Raw genomic sequence first — 25,412 nt, 5'->3', positions numbered from 1 at the left:
TTAAAATGCAATAAATAGACAACATCTTGTTGCTTGCATTTTTTTTCCTCCATTTATCAGAATTACATTTGTGGAAAGGTCACATTGGCCATTTGGCTTCAGCTGTACGAATTTCAGGGAATTTCAATGTGGCGGTAAGGGCCAGTTCCCAAACTAGCATTTAGAGCAATATCAACGGCAATAGAAATTATTGCATGTTTTCTTATATGTATGCTAAAGCAATTTAACATTATTTTAGCTAAAATGTTTTTAAATTCTTAATACAATTTAATCTTCAAAATGATCTAGTTAAGTTGCTAATAAGTTTTATTTTAAATTAAAATTATTTAACCCATCTCCTTCACTTTACCAGTGAAGAAAAGGGTGAAGTAGGGAAGAGTTGGTCTTATTTATTGAAACAAAGAGAAATACCAAATAATCTTTCTTTAGAGAATTAATTCTGGGAGAAAAGACGGGTCCACAGAATTCCAGGGGTAGGGAGGGGGCAGTGAACAAGCCTGCTACTTAGGGGGAAACAGCTGGCCAACTTGTAGTTTTACCAGCTACTGGAATTGAGCAAACTTTACTTTGCTTTTCACATTTAAAGGCAAAGCCTTATGAAAGCTGCAAATAAATTTTACCTTGTCAGTGCTTCCCAGTGAATAAGCACAAAGAAAACACAAAGAACTCATAGACTCCACACTGGGATAAACCAAGTCACTGAGAAAGCAAGCATATGCCCATGATCACACAGCAAAATCAAGCTTAGGGAGTTCTGGGTGCTACACGCATTCATTCATCACTAGCTCTTCCATTGGATAAAATACTTTTTTCTTTATAAAACACTTAAGCCTTCATTTTTGAGCAATTTTAGGTTCACAGCAAAATTGAGAGGAAGGCATAGAAATTCCCCACATACCCTTTCTCCCACAATTGCACAGCCTCCCCATTATCAACATCCCCACTAGAGTTGTGCATTTATTACAACTGATGACCTACATGGACTCATCATTATCACTGGAGCCCACAGTTTACATTAGGGTTCACTCTTGGTCTTGTACATTCTATGGGTTTGGAAAAATGTATAATGTCATGTACTCACCATTAGAGTATCCTACAGAGCGGTTTTACTGCCCTAAGAATTCTCTGTGCTCTGCCTATCATCCCTGCACAACCCTCCCCGCACCCACCCCCAAAAAAACCAGTACACTTTTTATTCCCCCCCAAAAAAAGAGTTCCTTGTGAAAATCTTTGGAAAATGAAGGAAAGTCTAAATAAGGAAATTAAAGGTATTCAAAATAATGTCAACATTTTGATGTCTATCCTTCAAGTCATGTTTTCAATGGGCATATATATCCACATGTAGGTATTAATAAATGTATAAACATAGAGTCTTATTACCTCTCAAAATTATTTTATTTTATAAGTTGCTTTTTTTTTTCTTGTATCATGAACATTTTCTCTTGGCATTGAATAGTCTTTACAAGAAATTTTAAATTGCTGCATAATTATTCTATGTGTGCAAGTGCTCCCCTGATCCCCTCTCTAAAATCAGGGTAAAAAAAATTAACAGAGTTGCAAAGTATTTTGGCATCATAAGTCCAAACACTTCTCTCAACTTCCATGGCTATGGGCAGCCATACTGGTATCTCCTATCTAAAGTGGGAAGTCCAGTTATATTAGTCCAGCCCTATTTATTCCAGAATTCACTTTGGCAAATGTAAGACATTTAACCTCTTGGTCCTGTTTTATCAATGAGAATAGCAAGTCAATGAAAACAATGCTGACCAATTGGCACAGGTTCAGCTTTCATATATTTGGTAAACGAATGAATGAGTGAGTGAAAGAAAGCTGTCATCATCATCATCATCATCATCTTGCACAGCCCCTCACCAGGCTGACAAAATGTGCTTTACGACTATCCAATACTGGTCTGTTTCTACTGCTGACAAATGGAGAAGCATGTAATCCCTCAAACAGCAGGGGCTTAGCTGTGCAGAAGGACAGGAGCAGCAAATGTGCCCCTCAGGCATAGTCTGCAAGTGCAATGTCTTCAACATTATATTTTAAGAAAATATGTTGCCATGATGGCTGTTAAGGTCAACCTGAAAAGACTCTGAGGATTCTGTATGAACATAAAGGTCAGGCTGTTCCAGACCGGATAGAAACATCACATGTCAGACTAAAGGCCCTGGCCAAGACCACCCGAGAAGGTGGCAAAGAAAGACACTTTTGTCATGTGCCTGCTCCTCTTCCTTGATGTGAAAACCTACCTTTGAGTCCACCAAAAACCCCACAGCTCTCCCTTCTAACCACATTTAATTAAAATTTCTACTGGGGTTTTATTTTTACCGTCTGCCTTCTGAGACCAGAGGGAGAAAAAAGGACATAGGAATCAGAGAGAGACACAGCTAGGCAACTTGGGCTCCTCACCCATCCCTACTCACTGCCCCCTCATCTTGTGCTGTCTGAATCTCTGGTATTGATGTCTAAACAGCACACAACATTCCTAACCACTGGAGGATCTGACCACTGGCTCCATGGGGCTGATGACACCGACAAGGCCAGGCAGGAACCGTGAGACTGTGAGTCAGAGGGTTTCTTGCTGGGGCCCTTGGTGATTCTATCCCTCCCCTGAGCTTTTGACAGCCAACCAGTCACCAAGTGACCCTCGGTCCATCCTGGTTGCATCTCAACCTAGGTGACCTCAGTCTTCTCCTTCCTTCTCACAGCTGCTCCTGTTAACAGCATATTGACAGCTGGAGAGTCAAGGCCTTCATCACCCCCTGTTTGGGTACCAGGAGTGATAAAATTTTCAATGGATTTGCTAGAAATCTGATTTTTGATCATGTACCCTGGGGAGAGGTAAAGGAGTGAAAATGAATGTGTTGCTTTCTTTCCTTTCTCACCCTTTATTAAGCACAGTACCTCACACTGAGGCTTTTCATTCATCCTCCTCTACTTCCAGCACCCACTAAGAATATATATGAGCCCTTGACACATACTAGCTCATTACATTCTCATAACCACCCTTTGAAGTAGGTTATTTTCTTCATTTAGTAGATAAGGAAAGAGGGTAAATAAATTGCCCCAGCTTTCAGGTGAAAAGAAAGATCAGAACTCAGCTTTTTAGGGACAAAGCCTTGCTCTTTCCAACACAATACATCGGTTCTTGAGAGTTCATGCCTCTGACTTTACAGTTGAAGAAAGCAGCATTGGTGAGTAGAAACATCTAGGAATGAGGCTGCCCAAATTTGAATCCCAGCTCCACCAGTTCCTAGGTGGCCTTGGGAGAGTCACTAAACTTCCTAGTTTTCTCGTCTGTGAAATGTGGGTAATAATAGCACTTCTTCATGGTTGTGATGAGTATACAAAACCTAATAAAAGGAAAATGGTTAGGCCGGGTAGGGTGGTTCATGCCTGTAACCCAAGCATTTTTGGGAGACTGAAGCTGGAGGATCTCTTGAGCCCAGGAGTTTGACACCCGCCTGGACAGCATAGTGAGACCCTGTCTTTAAAAGTATAAAAATTAGCTGGGCACAGTCCCACGTGCCTGTAGTCCCAACTACTCAGGAGGCTGAGGTGAAAGAATTGCATGTGCCTGGGAGGTCAAGGCTGCAGTGAGTTGTGATCACACCACTGCACTCCAGCCTGGGTGACAGAGTGAGACCCTGTCTAAAAAAAAAATTAAAAATAAAAAAGGAAAGTGGCTAGCAGGGTGCTCAGTAAGCACTCAGTGTTACTATCATATTTAAGATCAACAATCATGCTCTGAGTCATATCAGTAGTCTATTCAGAACAGAACTCTGCTTCTAATGGTGACACCAAAGGAAAGTTTAGGGGAGATATCGCTATACTCTGAAATCACTGAAAATGGTTCATGAATAACCTGTTTCAGATAATAATAGCAAACACCTTCACAGCACTTTCTATATACCAGACACAGTTCTAGGTTGTTCATCTATATCATCTCATTTAATCATTACAACGACCCTATAGCATAGGGACAATTAACACTTCTATCTTATAGATGAGAAAACTGAGGTTCAGAGGGGTTAAATACTCACAAGCAGTAAGTAGCAGAGATAGAATTCAAATCCAAGTAGGCTGTTTCCAGAGTCAGAGAGCATTAACCATCATGCTGGTCTGGCTCTCAGGTATGTCATTCATCATTCTGAATGGCAACAACAGCAATAAACTTACATGGAGAGCTTGCTCTGAGCCAGACACCATGCTGAGTGCTTTCCGTGTGTTTCTCTGTGTTCTTTCATTTAGTCGACACAATTGCATTACTATCTTGCATTTTATATATAAAGAAATCAAGGCACAGAAAGATTAAGTACCTTAATCAAGGTTACACAGTAAGTGGCGGAGCTGGGACTGAGTCTGTGTGCATCAGAAGCCCATGTTCTCACTTACAACACTCTCTCCAGACCACCTGTATTGAAACTGCCTGTGATGCTTGTTTAAAAGTCTTATTCCCGGACCAAAGACCAGACCTCTTCCCTCAGAATCTCTGGAGGTAGGAGCTAAGTCTCTACCTTTCAAATAAGCATATTCCTTTAAGAATCACAGCCCTATGATGCTGCTTTTACAATTTCCAGGAGAATGTGTTACCAAGAAAGGTAGCTTCCCTCCAGTCCACGTAAAGATGAACTTTATCTAAAGATGAAGGATAATAACCCTGACTTCTTAGTGGCCTTGAAAGGGATTCTGACCTTCTGGGCTATACTCTGGACCCACATCCACGGCATCTGCCCCTCCTTTATGCTGCTGGACAACCATGGACAAGACAGCTTGCCACGGCATTTCCCCAAAGCTTCAAGAGGATGGAGGCACAGGGATGAGATTGTTGATGTCACTGAAGTTGAAAAAACACAACGAGCATAAAGGGTTTTTGAAGAAAAAAATACATATTTATCAGACATTACCCTTATTCTCTGCAGAATAGAAAAAGACACAGATGGCAAGGGAGCGAAGGAGGCGAGATGTAATGTCTCCTCCAGGGGCCCACACATACATGGCCTTTTCAAGCAGTCTGTTCAGGTTTATATCATGGCATTCTGGGCTCCACCCACTTGCTTTTGCCTTTCCTGGTCCCTTTTCTCTAATCCCTCTTCCATTTATCTTGCCCCCTGCTGCTTTACTTTAAAAACAGAAATTCTACATCCATATCCAAAGGGAACAAAACCCAAACTCTAGGAGTTTGGAGGAGCCCCCAGTTGCCATTATCCTCAACAACTGTGGTGCTCGAAATCATTGAAGGACAGCTGCTTCTGGGTTATTTCAAATGTTGGAATACGAGCTGAATAGGTCTTATTTTTATTAGCACTGGTTACCGAAAAAAATAATTGAATAATGCATCTAAAAATACTTGGCAGCCAGGTGTGATGGCTCATGCCTGTAATCCTAGAGCTTTGGGAGGCTGTGGCGGGGAATGGCTTGAGGTCAGAAGTTTGAGACCAGCCTAGGCAACATAGCAAACCCAACCCCCACCACACCCCCGCCCCCAGTTTCTACAAAAAAATTAAAAAATTAACTGGGCACAGTGGTATACATCTGTGGTCCCAGCTACTTAGGAGGCTGAGGTGGGAGGATCACTTGAGCCCAGGAGGTCAAGGCTGCAGTGAACCATGATTGTGCCACTGCACTTCAGCCTAGGTGACAGAGCAAGATCCAGCCTCAAAAACAGATAAATAAAACTTGGCAATACAATTCAGCAAATATTATATCAATCAAAGCACTAGAATGACTACATTAAAAACAATGAAATATAAGCTATACCCTAAAAATCCAATCTCGTTTTCCCAAGACCCAAGAATTTTACAAACTATCCCACCTGTTCCCAGTCTTGCACACTTTAAAATCTTTCTGAGTCAGAGTGCATTAGGACTACAGCAGGGGTCTTGATCTGCCATGGTCTACCTCTTTGCCAAAAGCTTCCAGAATTACTGTTACTGTCCTCCTATCCAGATTCCCCTATGCAAAGCCAAAGCCAGATTTTCTGTCTACCAAAGGCAGCTGGCCAACAACAGATGTCAAGTGTAGAAAAATGTTGAGCCAGGGTGATGCATTTGTAATGGTATGTCCAATGGGTCCCGAAGTCCTGAGCTGACAGCAGCTTTAGGCAGGCTAGTCCTTATTATAGTTACCTCCCCCAGCTCTGCAAGCTAGAACAAGATCAAGGGAAACTTCTTTTTGCCTAAGGATTCCTGGCTGGCTCTAAACTTGAATTATAACAGGTGGATGGTCATGAGCAACGTCTCATCTGCAGACTTTTAAGGGGGCCTCAGTGTTTGGGGTGGAACATCATTAGCCCAGAACCACCTGTTCTATAAGATATTATCCCTCACGTGCCTACAAGAACCTGCCACCAGCCCTATTTCAAACACAAAGAAATGAAGCCATGGCATGTGGAAGGCATTTCTCCTCAGGCTGGAAGGTGGATGCATATTAAAACCAGAGAGAGAGCAAGTGTCAACAGATAGACGTATGACAAGTCTTTTGGGATTCTTTTTTTCTCTCTTTCTGACAGTCACCGATGTGTAGAATGGGACTTTGGCCTGAAAAAGGGAGCCTCATGAGGATCATGTAAGTTTCATCAAACTATAGATGGAAACACCCAGTATCATTCCTTCTCAATTCCTTGTGAAACTTGTGTTAGTGGGAACAGTATGAGAAGGAACGGGAGGAGTATGTGACAACTTTAATTTCTCAAGTTTTCCCATTTTGCCAGGCACTACGCTAAGTATGCTAAATGGATTATCTCATTTAATACCTGCAGTCAACCTATGATATAGATACAATTATCCTCAGTCTGCAGATTGGAAGGTGATAGGGCCACATCAGTGAGGGGAAGTAACTTGCTGAATAAAACTAGCCATAAATGACAGAGCCAGGATTCAAACCCTGATCAGTGTTTCAAACCACAATGCTTTATACCCCATGCATGTGCACATACATACATATACACACAGAAATATGCACCTCTTATGCCTACTTTTATTATTCTGCGTGCATGCACATGTAAACGTATATCCATTCCAAGAAATATGTATCAAAGATGAATTCGATATATATTCAGTGGGGGCTGAGAAGATCATAGCTTCCCAAAATCCACCTAGGCAAGATGCCCTTTAAGGAGCAGCTGGTTTCATTCCTCATCCATTGTCACTGCAGTCATCCTGTCTGAAACAAGTCCGGGCAGAGAGAAAAGGCACACAATGCTAGGGCCAAGGGAAAAACTGTGTTGTGTGACAACAAGAACAGTATTTAGCAAAGGCAGGAATAAAGAAGGTCCCACAAACAACAAACAAGGGGTCAACGAACAGCTCAAACCCATATGCTGTCTCTGTGGGATACAGCCCCAGTGTAAACAGACAGACCACTTTCAGGTTGTGCAAATCAGGGTCACAGTGACTGGGCTCTACCAGAACTGGCAAACACAAGAGTAATTTTGACCACAAATTGGACCACAATTCTTACTTTACATTGTAGTCAAATGTTTGGTAGTCGATCATGATCTGATAAAATATCAATCAGGTAGAAACAGTGACAATGCAGGGGGCACCTCAAACAAATAATCGCAAGGGATTGACAAAGCCTCTGGGGGAGGGGAGGGGAAAAAAGAGGCTGGGGAGGGGAGTGATTAGACCCTAGATTCAATGTCCCAGGGATTAGAAGGATGCTCAAATATTCTCTGTAGACTGATGATAATTGTATCTGACATGATACATCTAGCTGGGAAGTCAAGGCACAGCTCTTCTCACTCCCCCAGACTGCCACATCATCAGGCGTGCTAATGAGATTCACACCTCAGTTTGCCAAGTGATCCCAGACCACTCACATTACTACAAGCACCTGGAATACAGGAAATGAGTTTTCTCCACAGCCCAAACCGATTAGCGCTGGCGAGAACCTTTCTTATAGGAACATGGATGTGCCATCATCCCCATGGCCCTTTCAACATCTCAGCAAATGTTAAGTGATGAGGACATCAGACTTCCTACCCATACCTCAGCAAAAGTCTGAAGAGAGGCCCATGATTCTTAGACTTTCAAAGTCCCTTCTTATCCTTTCCTCTGTAATGGTGAGATATCCTTCCATGTTTCATGCCTTATGGGCAAGAGATCAGAGTTTTCCAAACTGTATTTCATGAAGTACTAATTCCGCTGGATGGCATAAGGTAAAAAGACAAAAAGAGGCTCTGTGGCTAAACAACTTTGTGAAATGTTTCATTGTAAAAATGAATTATAGCTTTCTTTACTGCAGGACTCTGCAGAGTCTACAATCTTCAAATCCCCCAGACTTATTTCATCATAACATCCTGGATTCTGTTTACTTTTGCTGACTGTCTCCCAGGATTAGCATTTCCTGAAACCCACTTTGGGAAATGCCAAGTTGAACCATAAGTTCTCTCAGTAGATTGCAAGTGCCTTCAGAAAAAGGACTTTGTCCTATTCATCTTGATATACCCAACACCTATAACCATGCCTGGCACCTGATAGGGGCTTGATAAGGATTACTGAATAAATACATGAATATGGACATGGGAGCATGTGTGATTCCCAGCGTGAAGGCTATTTGCGACAAAGACTGATGTTAGAATCTTCTCTTGCTGTGACTTCTCAGAGTCTCTATTGTACAGAAAGAGGAATCCACTGGGTCCATTAGTGAATATTTTTGTTGACTGCAATTTGTATCTCATTTCCATGAGGGCTTGAGATACTTACCCATTGTGTTCTATCAGTGGATTGGCCAGAGAATCAGGCTTGCCCAAAAGGGAGGCTGAACACCATTGAGAAGCAGGCAGTTAACCCCCTGGGAGGCAAAAAGCCAGAACAAAAAGTGTTGTAAAAAGGATTTTTTACCACCAGCCATGTCCTCCCTTCTGCTTGTATCCAAGTAAGCAAAGGTAGGTTGAAAATTGTAGGAGTAGATGATACCAGGTAGAAGCTAAGCCCAGGCACCTTGTCCTAGGACATTTCAGGTGTTCTCCATCATTCTCGTTAACTTCTAAGGAGGGATCCCATGGTGAATGCAAAAGTCTAAAGGGAAGCCCATGTTTCTTAGATTTTCAAATTCCCTTCTTACTCTTTCCTCTTTAATGGTGAGATATTATTCCATGTCTTATGCCTTACGGACGAGAGATCAGAGTTTTCCAAACTGTATTCCACGGAGCACTAATTCGGCTGTATAGTATAAGGAAAAAAGACAAAAAGAGGCTCTGTGGTCAAACAACTTGAGGTGATCAGTTAATTCTCTGATCACCTCAAGTTGTTTGACCACAGAGCCTCATTTTGTCTTTTTCCCTTATACCATCCAGTGGAATTATAAAGTAAATAGAAGTGCAACTGGATTTGAAAAACATTGACGCTTTAGTTTCTTGGAATCATCAAACAATTCATTTGATTTCAAGCAAACCAACCCAACATCCCCTCTCCATCCAGTGGTTTTTCATTAAGCCAGCTGGAATTTTTTTCAACCCACCATAAATTCAGTGCGTGAGGACAACTGCTGTGTCGCCCCTGAGCTACAGTTAGCTAAATGTGTTCCTCACTCTGTTCTGGCAGCAACAGCCTGGTTTTCCAATCAAGTCAACTGACCAGACTTCTACTTACAGGGATGCTTGCTGCCAAACCACTAATTCAACCCTCTGAGACAGCCAGAACTTCAGAGAAGGCGATGATAAAGATGCCCAGACTGCAAAAATAAAGGCATTTATCCAACACCAGAGACAGAAGAGTGACAGAAATAGTAGTCTTCATAGCTGCTCAGCCAAGGGGGCCACTTCCTTAAATAGCTGATATAAGATCCAGGACGTTGGTATCTGGTAGATAGTAGATCCTCATTCAAAGTTGAGATGAATTGGTTAAAACCCATCTTAGGATTAGAGTAAAAGGGATTGAGTCTCCATCCCCTGCAATATTCATCAACTATTTTTGCCAAAAAAGAAGGGAGAAAAGTGCTCCCCCTTATTCATTCCAGGGCTGCTCCTCCCATCCCATGGCTTAAGAGTTTACACAGAACACATCCATAAAGGAGCAGACGTACACAATGTCAGGGCCACGCTGGAAATAAATGGTCTCATTCGCAATTCCGTTCCTCTGCAAACAGACACGTGATTTGGATGATAAAAATTTACCATGGGACAAAGAAACTCTCACCTCTCATATCTACTGAGAGCAAGGTACATGACACCGTGGACAGCTATCCCAGAAACTGGTTGGACTTTCAGTCTGCCTGGCACCCCTGTTTCCCCTAGGGAACGGCTCCTCTTGGGTTCCATGTGGTGCTACCGGGGCTGCTGATGCCTCTGTTTTTTCCTGCATCCACTCCACCTCCACAGAGGTGAGCACATGACTTGACGCAGGCCAATCTGGGCACTTGGGATGTTCCAGGGATAATCAGACTCCTTTACTAACACCATGATTTTTTATCATTTGGCCAAAATACAGCCAGCAGATCTGCCACCGTTGGACCTACTGCTTACTGTAGTGGTGTTGTGTCGTATTTCAGGGCATGCCTTATGGAGTCAGACTGGATTCAAAAACATGGATATCCAGTTATATGACCCGGGCAGGTACTGAAACCCTTTGCCTAAGCTCCTTTGTATGTGAAGTGGGGCAAACAACAATAGTACTTACCTCCTAGGTTTGTGGTGAGGACTAAGTAAATATATAAAAAGCATATAGGGGAGTGCCTAGTGTTTACCACAAACTCAATAAATTATTTGGATAGCCAAACTTGGGATTCATTTCCTTAGGTATGCTAGGATGGAAGCCTCTTCAAAGGTGTTTCCACCATTGATGATTCTATCATCAAGGGTAAAGATGCCCTGATGTGCAACCCCTACTTACTCCACTCTCAACCCACATGAGCTCTTAGTCTGTCTCACAGACAATTACAACCAAGAAAAAGGGGTAGAGTTGAGTAGGGGTAGCAGTCACTCTGATTCAGAGAGGAATATCTCCAGCCAACTCCAATTCTCTGCCTTCCTGGAGTGGTTCTGTTTATAGGTATGAGATCTGGTGTGTCCTGAATTTTTTACTTCTTTCTCTTCATTTTAATCTAAAGCTCTCGCCCAGGTGTTGAGATGACTGACAAACAGAATTCCTTAAACATAGACCAGGCTTGGAATCTGATAGAGTTTCTGCCACTGATCTGGTAGCTTTCAGTTTTCCAGCTGGCCTCTGGGTTCTCTGCCCTGGAATTCAGGAACTGGAAAATGTAAACATTGCATTTCCCTCGTCTTTAAAATAAGAGGGGAGGGAGGCTGGGCTCTTGTTACTTTCAAATATCCACAAAGTGAGGATGACAGCTCCTCCCCCATGAGGGGGGAATAGGGCACAACCTTCCCTCATTTATCATGGAAATGACGCTTTTCTCAATTTGCTTACACCCCAAATCAACTGCAGCTTCTACAGCTGATCTCAGGGGAGGCAGGTAGAGAAGTTTTCCTTTGCATCAGGATTGGCCACCCCAGTGGGGCAGATGGAAATAATTTTCAGACTTAAGACCTGTCATTAGGTCCCAGGCACCAATATCTTGGCCATTTCTGTCTAGCCAGTATAACCCAGACGTGGATAAGATTAAGTCAACCCGATGGTCCATGCCAGTGGCATTCTAAAGCCCTCCCCAAGACTTCTGCATATTCCTGAGGGACTTACACACTCTAGGTCACCTCTGCTTCTGGGCTCCTATGTCTAAGGTACTTTGTTCACAGGTAATTGACCCAGATATAACACCCAGCCCTGTCTCAGTTTCCATTGAAAGCTCATGCTCAAGGGCATTTATGAAAGTAAAACATTTTACCAATGAGTTAGAGGTCACAGAGATAGGTAAGATTATGTTCCATGAAATATACAGATTAAAATATGTTAGACACTGATAAAGTCTGATGTGCCAGATGCTCTGAAAAATCCTGTTGGCCAATTAGTCCTCAGCAGCTTAACTCCCTTGTTTCCCTCCATTCACCATCCAGCCTTCCATCTTCTCCCTCTCATTCCCCCTTCCTGTCCCATCCCTCTCAGAAATGGGAGGTCAGAACTTCAAATGCTAGTAAGGATTAGCAGGTATCAAACATATGGGTTGAGAAGTGGGGTGTCAGACCCTAGAGAGGATCCAGCCTAACTCAAGACATTCAGGTTCAAAACACTCTGAAGCACTTGTGTCCTACTAAATACCTTCTGCAGGTCTTTTGGCTCCAAAGGCTGCCAGTTTGTGGTCTATCAGCATAGTCTCCCTCTTTGCCACAGCCAGCCAAGACACAGCAACAATGCCACTAAAACAGGAGCTAGCAAGGGCTCTCTCTCCCCTGCTTCATGTGCGTCCTGAAACCTTAACAAAGTTAGATGTCCGTCAGCATAATCAGTCCATATGCTGGATGTGTGAATGTAAGTCCTCCAGGTAACGGGAGAACTTGGGTTCAGAAACTAGACAGCCTGAGCTCACCCTGGGCTCCACTAATCTGCTAGTGTAGTCGTTTATTTATTTATTGTGGAAAAATACAAAAAATTACCTTTCAAATAGTTTTTTTGTTTGGTTGGTTGGTTGGGTTTTTTGTTTGTTTGTTTGTTTGAGACAGAGTCTCACTCTGTTGCCCAGGCTGGAGAGCAGTGGTGCAATCTCGGCTCACTGCAAGCTCCACCTCCCGGGTTCACACCATTCTCCTGCCTCAGCCTCCCGCGTAGCTGGGACTACAAGCGCCCACCACCACGCCCAGCTAATTTTTTGTATTTTTAGTAGAGACAGGGTTTCACACTGTGTTAGCCAGGATGGTCTTGATCTCCTGACCTCACCCACCCGCCTTGGCCTCCCAAAGTGCTAGCATTACAGGCGTGAGCCACCACGCCCGGCCTCAAATCGTTTTTAAGTGCATGGTTCAGTGGCATAAGTACATTCATACTATTGTGCAACCATCACCACCATCTATCTCCAGAACTTTTCACTATTCCACATTGAAACTCTGTACCCATCAAATAATAACTCCCATTCCACCTTCTCCTGGCCCCCGGCAATTACCATCCCACTTTCTGTCTACATGAATTTGACTATTCTAAGTACTTCACGTAAGTGGAATGACAGAACATTTGTCTTTTTGTGTCTGGCTTCTTTCACTTAGCATAAGGTCTTAAAGTTCATCTGTGTTATAGCATGTATCAGAATATCCTTTATTTTTAAGGCTGAATAATATTCCATTGTAGGTGTAAACTACATCCAGTTTACCAATGGACATTTGGGTGGTTTCCACCTTTTGGCTATTGAGAATAATGCTGCTATGAACGTTGATGTAAAAATATCTAATCAAGTCCCTGCTTTCAATTCTTTTGTGTATATACCCAGAAATTGAATTGCTAGATCAAATGGTAATTCTATGTTCAATTTTTGGAGGAACCATGCCTGTGTATCCTTAAACCTCTGTGTATCATAGAACCTCTCTGAACCTCATCTGTAAAACAGGGATAATAATAGCAAGGCCATTTCAGGGTGGTCTGAGAATTAATGCACATAAAGCCTTTGGCTCAAAGACTGGACACATTAATAAATGTTCACTAAGTGTTTGCTTGATGTTTAATCTCTTCGTCCTCTGAATTGAGGGACTCATACTAAAATAATCTCTAAAGTCACTCTTAGCTCCTAAACTCCATGATCCCATCATTAAATTATTTTCCTGTTGGGGATGCCAGGAGATCTCAGAGTATATATTAGGGAAACACCCTCTTCATGATCCCCACAAAAATCCACCCCTGCCAAGAAGGCCCAATTTTCCTAGCTTTCTCCTGGGAATTTGCCAACACATCCCAGTGTAATCTAACATCTAATTTTTCTTGACACGCCTCCGTTGCTTTCTTTCCACATTTCCTTTCTTAGCTGGCTTTTCCTGCCCACTGAATATCTGCACTTCAAATTATCTTCCCTGGTTGCATTTATGTTCATTCCCCACAAGTTAGTGTCTGTTGGAAGCAACACTTATGAAGTTCTCCAGATTAAGTTTTCATTCCCAAGAGTCCCATATTTTAAATGAGGTTTTCCTCTTCGGCAGAATCACACTGGCAGAGCTACTGCAATTTGGTGAAGTCAGTGGAGTTGGGCTTCTCCCCCGCTTCTGTTTATGTTGTGTTATCACTTGGCCTTGTGTTTGGATTCTCATCCTCCCAACATGTGTCACATGCCGGTGAGCAACAACGCTCTCCCGTACCATCCCCATGGATGTTTACAATTCAGCAAATACTCTTTTTAGAAAAGTTAATTAGAGGAAATATGCTTCCAAGTTTTTCTCGACTGGGGCCAGATTCAGCATCCCAGCAGGGAGTGGACTCCCTTCACTGCTTGAAGAAATATTTTCCTTCTCCACGCGATTCCTCTGTCTTCCCTCGAAATGTGAGTAAAACATTCAACAACTAAAATATCCTCGCTAAATACATGAAGCTGCGCTCTGGTTCAGGCAGCAGTTTAGCCACCAACAAACTGTGCATCCTCCCTGAAGCTTTTTCACAGCCAAAGGTAAAAGAGGTTCTCGGGTCAGAAATAAATGGATTTTTCAGATTCTGGGCTAGGAAAAAGAGGCAGCTCAGGTGTTTTTATTTTTATTTTTTTAAAACTTCTATGACTTTGAAGAGCCTCACCTGCCATGTAATAAAAAAGGAAGCAGGGAAACACTGATGTAACCCTGAGGAATCGAATCCACTGAGCCCTGGCACTCTGAGAAGAACCAGGTCCTCTAGAGCTGGTCCACCAACACCATGCCCAAAGGCGAAGATGAAGTAGGGAGGTGCCTTAATGCAAAGTCACCCACTTACCCTTGGTGTAAGGACTGCCAGCCCTTACGAAGGGTTCCTTCTTCCTTTATTATTGTCTTTGGGCTGCTCCAGACACCATGGAGGCAAAATTCAAATGAAACACTCACCATCTTTATTGTAAATCATTAAGCAACATCCTACCTGGGCAGGCAGGCTCTAGGTAGATGGAAAGTTTGACCAAAATGAAGGGCAGGGGGGTTTGTGTATCTCAGTTTTTTGCTGATCATGAAGGGATGTGCCCATGGCTGAGTTTCCCTTCTATACAGGCTATTGCATTTAGCATCCTCCCCACCCCACCTGGCCTGTTTCATTCTCAGGAACTTGCCAGCTACTTGCGGCGGCAGAGCACCCAGCTCTCAGGTAGAGTTCAGGTGACAGGTAACCAGCACAGAAGGGAAGCAGCGAAGGCTCACACATAGCTTGCCCCTATTCAGAGCTGCCCCATTTGGTCATATCTGTACATCTCAGCCTGCCCTCACCTCACCTCATGAGGTCTCACCTTACCCCTGGGCTATAGAAGGACAGATGTTCCTATGACGTTCCCATTTCCCTGCCTACCAGCAAGCGGGCTGTCATAAGACAAGCCTGCCATTCCCTCGCTTCTGCCCTTAGCTGGATCTCCATGTCATGTACCAGCCTCATTTGTCCCCAGAAGCCCATTTGACCTGGGGATTGTGGCTTAGAAAATGACATATGAAAACCAAAGAAGCCAGAGCTCCTTCAAAACAAACCCTGTGCATCCCCAGAAACAATCTGCACTTTTAACCTTGGCTTTTTTCTTATTTCTCACTCTCCTCAGAAAGGGAGTGTGTCTATATATGCTGAGTGAGTCAATCTCCTGTGCTTGGATATGCTCTGAAGGGGTATGACTGTAGGATTTCGTGAAGCAAGATTCACCAGAACACCAAGCAAGCCCTGCTTGCTTGCTTTCTTGCTTGCCTGCTTGCTTTTCTTTCTTTCTTTTCTTTCTCTCTCTCTCTCCCCTTCCTTCCTTCCTTCCTTCTCTCTCTCTTTCCTTTTCTTTCTTTTTCTTTTTCGTTTTCTTTCCCTCTCTTCCTTCTTTCCTGCTCACCTCTGAGGGAGCCCTTTCCAAGGGAAACTTAGCTTTTGCAAGTCAGAGCGGGCAACTCAGAATTGATTCCCTAAGGCAATTTGGTACTTTTAAAATGATAAAAAGAGCAAATAAAATAGGAGCTGGTCCGCTTTCCTGAGACAGTTCAGGCCCACGATTTGGGATGACAAAACCATGTCACAGTCTCAGGGAGGGCCACAGGAGCTCCAGCACCACCAGCCAAGTCCCCAAGATTATCACTGGAAAAGCACCCCCTTCCAACCCCCCCACCCCAAACACACATACACCACACCTCCTGAGACTCCCAGTCCTGCTCCCAGGCAGACCTCAGGAGGAAAATGCTCCCTCCTAGGGTGTCCCGGACGCTACTCACAGTACCTCTTGGCAAGGACGAGATGAGAAGGAGCTGAAGAAAAGTGAGCCCCAACTGCGTCCAGCAACCCAGCTCCATCCTTGCCGCGACTGGTGCCCGAGCGTCTGCTGGGGAGGGAGAGGAGGGACCTAGGGACGCCAGGGGCAGGCGGCTTTTACAGGGACCTCCCCGAGCCCCAGCTGAGCGGGAGCTCGGGTTTCAGCTCGCCAGGCTCTCCCATCTTCATCTGAGGGGAACCACCTTCAGCCAGAGCGACGTCAGCCCAAACCTCTCCTCTCTGCTGCCTTAACCCTTGCGGGGCCCCGGGAGGTGTGGCCATTCCTGAAGCCCGAGGACGGCGGCTGCGAAGGAAGGTGCGGCGCAGGGAGGCCAGCCCAGGTCCAGGTGGGCTCCCAGTGTTGGATGCTGGGAGGAGGGGCCGCAGGACCCTGGGTGGGAGCGAAGGTACACAGGGCTGCGGGGCGCTCAGGTGAGGCCGGGAGGTCTTCCTACACGAGGCTGAGACGGGAGCTGGCTGTGCCCGCTCTGACCGCACACGGAGAGCCTGATTAAAAGCCTGGCCTAAAGAGAAGGAGGAGTTGGTGATGGGAGGATAAAGGGAGCCTTCCTCCACTCCGCACTCAACACCCCTCGTTTATCTCCTTTCCTCTCAGTTTGCTCCAGGTGATCACAGTTTGGAAAGCTTATCTATAGGCTACTGGAAAAAGTTTTCCTCTTCCTGTGATCCATGGTGAATTCAGCAACATGAAAAGCCCCTGCACACACGCCAGGCAGGAACGGAGAAGAACACATAAGAACTCTCACTGCCTCCACCGAGAGGGCTCAGCTTAGGTACAAGATAGCAAGTGACATCTCGAAGTGAGGAAGAAGGATGTTTTATAAGATAATAGGTTACATTTTTTATAAACTTCTCCGTGCCAGGTACCTTACATGTATTAACTCAACTATTCGTCACAATAAACCTAGCCTCTGTATTTTCCAATTAGAGAAATGGAACCATTGAGGATTCAATAACTCATCCAAGGCCACACAGTTAGTGAGGGGCAGAGCCAGAGTTTGAACCCGGTTAGCTTAGGTCCACAGGCTGTATTGTAGTCTTAGCCACCAGGTTATAGAGCTTCTTACGATGCTGCATATGCAGAATTATATTTAACCATTTGAAATGGCTTGGCTGTGTCCCCACCCAAACCTCATCTTGACTTGTGGTTCCCATTATCCCCACGTGTCATGGGAAGGACCAGGTGGAGATAATTGAATCATGGGGACAGTTACCTCTAATAAAAGTTTTAATTTTATTTTCTAGATATTGGGGAGCCCTGGTGGTTTAGGAGTAGGGGGTGCTGAGCTCAAAGCAACGTCTCAGGAAGAGAAGTCACCCTGGACTATTGATGAAGGCCTGGAGTGAGGATTAAGAAACGGAAGTGGAAGGGAAAAGATAAGGGGAGAAACCTGAGGAATAGAATCTGTAAGGCTCAGGACAGATCAGAAGGTCAGGAGCCCTGACACAGGTGCTCCACTAGAAAGAATTTCTGAACTCCAGCCCTGCTTCTGGGGGCCTATTGCAGTAAAGTGACTGGAAGCAAGAACTCAGCAGGCCTGTGTTCTAATTGTTGATTCGCCACTTACTGGCTGTGTGACCTTAAGCAAGTTAAGTAACTCTCTGAAACTCAGTCTTCACATCTGTAAAATGGAAAGAATAATCAAACCTCCTTTGTAGATCATTGGAAGAATTTAATAAGATTATGCATGTAAGGCCCATAGCACAGAGCCTGCCACATACTAAGTGCACAATAAATATTAATCATTATCTCTATTATCTGTCCTGAGACTGCCCCCAAGAACGTCGCATGGGATGAGTCTTGTTCCTACACTCAACTTCCATATTGAGGTGAAATCAGTTTAAAATAAGCACCAAGAGTAGCCTTAAACAGGAGCAGAATACCAGAGGGCAGCATATACCTAAGAGGTAGAGGGTAGAGGTTAGAAGAAGGGAAGTTCACCTTGTTGCTGGCCAACCAATACTGGTCCTTTGGTGATGGGATGGGGAAGAAGATGACTTAGTTTCCAAATAACTGTAGGCATAAGAGCCTCTCGGGCGGGCGCCTGTTTCAACTCCAGCTGACAGCACCACTTCCTTTTTCCTTTCATCTCCCGGGTCCCCATCTCCCACCCCCCACCACACACACCTTCCTGAGTTAATACCAAGCAGCCTCATCCCTACATGAATTGCATCCCCCTGACAGGATGGGGCTGTAGGTGATGAACCTGAAGGGTACCAGTATATACCACCCCCAAATATGCCCCTTTGGCATAAGGATTATTTTGAGCTGAAAGCAGTTAAGAAGAAGTAGATACAAGAAGAGGTCTCCACCTCCCCCTCTCTACCAGGACGGACAGAAGTTAATCACTGGAGACAACCCTAGACCCTTATCAGCCCAGAAGAATCTACATAGCAAAACTTACTAAGTAGTCTTATCTCCCATTAGTACCCCCATTTATTTATCTTCCCATAATTTGCTACCCGTAGAAGCTCAAAGGCCTGTTTCGTTGTCTTGCCATTTCTCTGTGAATTTATTGTTCTTTTTTAAAATGCAATATAAACCCAAATTCTAACCATCCCTTTGAGTTACTCCTCACTAGGTACCTCCACGTGTAAGCACCATGCACAAGTTAATAAACTTTTGTTTGTTTTTCTCTTGTTAATCTGTTCTTTTGTTGTTTTTCTGTTTGCTTGTTTGTTTGTTTGTCATTCTAATTTACAGGGCCCCAGCCAAGGAATCTAAGATGGGTAGTGAAGAAAGATTACTTTTCCTTCCCAACAAACCTGTTTGGCTACTTGCTAAGGAAGTCCCTGGTAGTAGGTCTTTTTTTTTTTTTTTTTTTTTTTTTTGAGACGGAGTCTCACTGTGTCTCCCAGGCTGGAGTGCAGTGGCGTGATCTCGGCTCACTGCAAACTCCGCCTCCCGGGTTCACGCCATTCTCCCGCCTCAGCCTCCCAAGTAGCTGAGACTACAGGCGCCCGCCACCACGCCCGGCTAGTTTTTTGTATTTTTAGTAGAGACGGGGTTTCACCATGTTAGCCAGGATAGTCTCGATCTCCTGACCTCGTGATCCACCCGCCTCGGCCTCCCAAAGTGCTGGGATTACAGGCTTGAGCCACCGCGCCTTTACTTCTCTAGGTTCGGGGGTCTGGAAACAGAGGCCCTTATTCTGTTTCTGGAATCCCCTTCAAGAGTTGATTTGCCAGTTTGTTGTCACTAATTTGGGTTTGTAAATTTCCTAGAGCTGAGGAACCTGGAAAGAAACTCTCAAAAAGATGCTCTGCAAAGGTGGAGGATGTATTTTTCTGGAGAAGTCAAAGTAGTAATCAGATATTACCTTGTTGAACTGCACAATAATCCCAGGGCTGGAAGAGAAAGAGGAGAACTGTTATTATGATACAGAAAAGTCAGTAGTTTACCGAGGACATTCAGCACTACACAAATTTCTATGTTCTACACAAGTTTACCTTTCTGTCCCCATTATGGTCAATTCTATTTTTCATATTGATAGAGTTTAGTATTGTTCTAAATCAAGGGTTCTTAATCTGGAAGCTCCTGGTTGAGATAGGGTTTTTTGAGGGACTTTGAATCTTCCAAAATCATATGCAAATTTTTGCATGCAGGCTTTTGAATAAGAGGGAGCCATAGCCTTCTCATTTGCAAACTTGCAACTTTTTTAGAATCACTAATCTTCATAAGTTGAAATTGAAAAATGGACCAAATCTGAGATTTGGGGAGTGATTTTGTGAATATATACAGTTGTTGAGTCTAGGCTATAAACTGCACAATGGACATTTGGAGGGCCCTCTCACCTCCTCCTCACCTTTAAAAAATATTTCTGACTTAAGAGCACTTGCTCTGGACTCTACTGACTAATGTTGAATGCAGATGGACCACTCGCTACCTGCATACACCTGGGCATATTATTTCACCTATGATGGCCTTGGTTTCCTCATCTGCTAAGTCTGAAGAACAGTACCTGTCCCCATAGGGCTAGAGTAAGGAGCTCAAAACAGTGCCTAAAATATACTAAGATCTCAGTAAATGTTAGTTATTTCTATGATGCTTATCTCCCCCTCTGCCCTCACCTCCTATCACTGCTTGCTTCAGGGGAGAATAAATCACAAGAAAGGCTGTGTATGAAAAAGACAAAGTGGCATGCTGGGACGTAGGGCATGATACCTGGAATTAAGAATTATCTACTAATAATCAGCATCAGGAATAAAAACAAATTGGCTCTAAAGTTAGAGTCAGGCCACCCATTTAATTACAAGTCATAATACCCACTAATTTTCACCTGAAAGGATGAGGCACTCTAACAATACCTGTACCTTTTTCAGTGCCACCAGGGAGGCTGGTTGCATGTGAATCCATAGGGAGAGACAGAGAGGAGACTGTCTTTGTGAATTCTTACAGTTTCCTCAATCTCCCAGCTATCACTTCTGCAGATCAGCAGCTAAGAAGCAACCACACACTGGGAAAGCCAGAGGAAAGAGGGCAGAGGTGGAACTGGTCTGCAAACCTATAAGAGGCATCCCAGACTTCTGGTAATTAAGTTTGGTTTCCATTAGCTGTGCAAAACACCAAGTTCAAGTCAGCCAAGGCCAGAGATGGAGAAGGGCAGGACTGTGGAAAAGACAAAGGACCCTTCCACTGGAGCCTGCTATAACTGGTCCCTTCATGGAAGTCTCCAGCCCTAATGAATCCTGGCTGTTCACCTACACAATGAGCAATCATGTTCTGCCTCAGGTCTGGCTCAGCTCCACTCCCTTCCACTGGGAGCCAGCAAGGGGGTAGGTACATCTGTGGTTCTTTCTCGGGCCACATTCTTCTGGCTCTATGTCATTCTTCACACAAATTGCTGAAAGCCGGCAAGCTTTTCTCCTTCATAGTTAATATGCTCCTGAATCACTTGGGGAAACCTGTTCTTGACTTCTAAATGTGTATTTATAAACTTCAATTTTTAAAAAAGTTGTCTGCTACACAACTGAACTGCAAAGCCTTACAAAGAACACTGGCAAAAACGTTGACCACGGTCCAAGTGGCTAACTCAAAAACAGTTGAGTCATTTGGGTAGGGAAGAAAACAAAAAATAGAATAACTCCAAGAGAAGGTGATGGAGTACAGTGGCACACAAAAAAGTCACTGTGGTCAAAAGATCCCCACATGGATCAAGGCTCTACTATGTATGAACCTGGGCAAGTCCATCAGCCCTTCTGAGCTTCAGTGTCCTCATCCGTAAAAAGGGGGTAATAGCTACCTCTGAATTTTGGTAAGAAGACTACAATGATGCTGTTATACATAATAGGAGCTCAATCAATGTGTACTATTTTTTAATATTATAACTACTATAACTATCTATCTATCTATGAACACCTCATCCTGGAGTTTTTAAAAATAGGATGGAGAGAAGTGGCTTGACCTGAGAGGCACTGAAGAGGTTAGAAGGATGGGATCTGTGATTGATGATACGTGGAGGATAACAGTGAGAGAGAAGTCAAAGATGATTCCCAGTTTAATGACCACGTGGTGGTGGCTGGTGCATGGTGGTGTGCTGGAGGAGCCCCTTTGTTCTCTCTCTCTCTCTCGGATTACTCTATCTGGGAGAATCTGGGAAAAACACTGTGGAGAGTCTTACATGGAGAGGAAGTGAAGCCTCTTGACAGTAGTCATATGAATGAGCTTGAGAACATATCCCCCAGTCCTTCAAATGACTGCAGCCCCAGCCAGCAACTTGGCTGCAACCTCATGAGAGAGTCCTAGCCAGAACCACCCAGCTAGGCTGCTCCCAGATTCCTGACACTCAGAAACTGGGCAAGATAATGCATTCTATTGTTTTAAGCAACTAAATGTGTTAGTTCATTCAGGCTGCTGTAACAAAATACCATAAACTGGGTGACTTATAAACCACAGAAATGTATTTCTGTCAGTCCTCGAGGCTGGGAATTCCAAGGTCAAAGTCCCAGGAGATTTGTTGTCTGGTGAGGTCTCACTTTCTGGTTCATAGATGATGTGGTTCATAGATGATGTGGTTCACAGCTGAGTCCTCACATGGTGGAAGGGAAGAGCCCTGATCTCTTCAGTCCTCACTACGGTCTGAATGTTTATATACCCTAAAAATGTGTTGAAACCTAATCCCAAATGTGGTGGTATTCAGAGATGGGAACTTTAGGGTGTGATTAGGTCATGAGGGCAGAACCTTCATGAAGGAGATTAGTACTCTTATAAAAGAGGCCTGAGGGTGATTGTTTGCTCTTTCTGCAATGTTAGGACACAGCAAGAAGGCACCATCTATGAAGCAGAGAATGAGCCCTCACCAGACACTGAGTCTGCTGACACCATGGTCTTGGACTTCCCAGCCTCCAAAACTGGGAGCAATAAATTTATCTTGTCTATAAATTCTCCAGTCTATTGTATTTTTCTTATAGCAGCCTGATTGTACTAAGACAGCCCCTTACGCATCTACCAATCCAATTCATGAGGTCTCCACCCTCATGACTTAACCATCACCCAAAGGCCCCACCTCCTAACATGTCATGATGTGGATTAGTGTTACATATATAAATTGGGGGAGATCATAAACAATCAGGCATAGCACACAGAAATAAAATACAAATACAAAAGGTTTCTGGATTGGGCAACATGGGTTAGAGGAGAAACTAAAACCTTCTATATATCAGTAAACATGCAGTCAAATGAAAACTGCCAGCCCAACCATATTTAATGTAAATATACATTGTTGAGCCTAAGGACTCAACAATGAGAAATGTTTAAATAGAGTTAGATTATCACAGTGAAGAGGCTTCCCTGTGCATAACAACAAACCAAATTCATGTGGCTTAAATAACAAGGAATTTTATTATCTCATATAACAATGAGTCCACAGGTAGAACAGCTCCAGAGTTGTTTAATCCTGTGGCTCAACAACAATGTAAAATACCCAGGACCAAATTACCAAAAGATACCTACAGCATGCAAGCATTTATATAAAATCTCAGAACACACAAAAAATAGCATACATTATTTATAAATATAAGCACATATCATTAGACTACTAAAACATATAAAGAAATGACATTCTCTTCAAGATAGCAGTTACCATTGAGAAGGAAGGGCAGAGCAAAATATGGGATATGAAATTTTTAGTGAAAATTTAAAAGAAGCACAGGAGAAATTTGAAATAATTGAAGCAAAATATTAACATGTGTTTCATCTTTGAGATGAGTACATAGGTATCCGTTATTACCTAAGCTTTTTTTATATGCTTGGATTGTTTATAATTATATGTAAATTTTATAGTGCTATAGAGATGACATAAGGGGGGAACATGCAGGAAACTATTTTCAGATGGATAAAGAAAACAAGCATTTATCGATTTATTTCAGAAACCATTTTGAGTGTCTGCTATATGCCAGGCACTATTCTAGGCAGTAGGGATAACATGGTGAGCAAGATGAATGATTTCTGTTTTTATGGAGTTCATGTACTACCAGACAAAAGTATGCAATAAAAAATGAAAACCAGATGATGATAGTGTTAGAAACGAAACAGAAGAATATGCTTGAAAGTGACTATTTTGTGGAATCAGAGCAGGCCTCTATGAGAAGGTGACATTTAAACTGAAAACCGAGGTGAACAAAAAAAAAAGAAAGCCATCCGTGGGAGCCTCTGAGGAAAGATATTCTAGGCAGAGGAAACAGCTAATGTAAAAGGTCTGAGCTGGGAATGGGCTTAGTGTTCTTGCAGAGCACAAAGAAGGCCAGAGTAGCTGGCACCGAAGTACATCATCAACTCTTTAAACAAGAGAGAATACGAAAAGCGCCTGGAGAAAACGGGAGGATGAAGTGAGGCTTCATATCAGTGTAACTTTATCGTTTGGGTGTTAAAGAATCCTTTGAGAATTCAATAAAAAGGTATGGATTCTAGAAAAATATACATGCATTCTGATATTTGCTTACAGTTTCAGGATATGTGGGGACCCTCTCAAGCCTATCCAAAATGACCTAACTCCCACATTTGAGCAAAGGCCACATTCTTCCCAGGCAGCCCCCAGTCAATGAGGGTACAGAGAAAAAGCCTCTGAAAATGCCATCCTCTCCCCAAGATAGTAAATCAAAGACAATATCACATTCCAAGGGTATGGTTGGAGACTGTTGTCACCCCTAAAGATCTTAATGATGCAGTGTTGATAATCTCTTTCTTAGCTCCCTATCTCAACTTTATTCACCAGTCTAGTCCCTGCAGAATGTAGAATAATTGTAGATTACCACATGTTCAACAAAGTAGTAGATCCAATTATGGCTGCCTTATCATGCATGGTCTCACTACTAGAGAAGATCATGTCAACTCAGGTGCATGATACGCAGCCATCGAGTTTTTTCTATTGCAATCAGAGAAGAAAATCGGAAACAATTTTGTTCATGTGCAATGGACAATAATATACATGCACAGTGCTGTCCCAAGTGTATGTTAACTCTCCTGCAGTCATCACAATATAGTCACAAACAATCCGGAGTATCTGGACATCTTCCAGGGTAACACATTGATCCATTACTTCAGTAGCAGAGCAGGGAGAGTAAAAGGTGGCTAGCATACTGGAGGCCTTGGTGAAACAACTCACTTCTGATGGTAGGAGATAAACTTTATGTAGATGCATGAACATGGTGCATTGGTAAAATTGTTAGGGATCCAGTGATTAGAGGAACGCTGAGAGATCCTGTTCAAAGTAAAGGATAAATTGCTGCATCTTGCATCCTCTATTACAAAGAATGAAGTAAAATGTCTGACATTGGTTGCCTCCAGAACCCCTCTTTGGGTTGGGTTCTGGAGACAATACATTTCACACCTCTCAACGCCACTTCAACCCAGGAGACATAAAAGATAGCTAACTTTGCGTGGGGCCTGGAGCAAGAAAGGGATCTATAATCAGTCCCGGCTGTAATGCAAGTAACTTGGCCACATGGAACATATGATCTGGTGGAAGATTTTATATTGGAGATGTCAATGGGGGGGGGAATATGCATTATGGATCTTATGCAAGCCCCAGTGGGAGAATCAACTTAAGCCCCTGATGTTCTGGACCAAGGTCATGCCATCTGCAGCACAGAATTCTATGCTTTTTGAAGAGCAAATACTGGAATGTTCCT

General features: G+C 43.4%; 1 protein-coding gene across 2 annotated transcripts in view; it reads right to left on the bottom strand.

Moving 5' to 3' along the window:
* The window catches only part of PAMR1 (peptidase domain containing associated with muscle regeneration 1), a 99,721-nt gene extending 82,979 nt beyond the window's left edge, over positions 1-16,742 (bottom strand). The window contains exon 1 of one of the 2 annotated variants that reach the window (XM_050758751.1): positions 16,231-16,742. In XM_050758751.1, coding sequence (XP_050614708.1) covers positions 16,231-16,303 — 73 coding nt within the window. In that variant the 5' untranslated portion in view covers positions 16,304-16,742. The remainder of the gene's footprint in view (positions 1-16,230) is intronic. The other variant, XM_050758749.1, reaches the window with a different exon arrangement.
* Positions 16,743-25,412: the final 8,670 nt, after the last annotated feature.

The sequence above is a fragment of the Macaca thibetana genome, chromosome 14 (genome assembly GCF_024542745.1).
Source record: "Macaca thibetana thibetana isolate TM-01 chromosome 14, ASM2454274v1, whole genome shotgun sequence".
Classification (NCBI taxonomy): domain Eukaryota; kingdom Metazoa; phylum Chordata; class Mammalia; order Primates; family Cercopithecidae; genus Macaca; species Macaca thibetana.
This window is presented reverse-complemented; position numbering and strand designations above follow the sequence as displayed.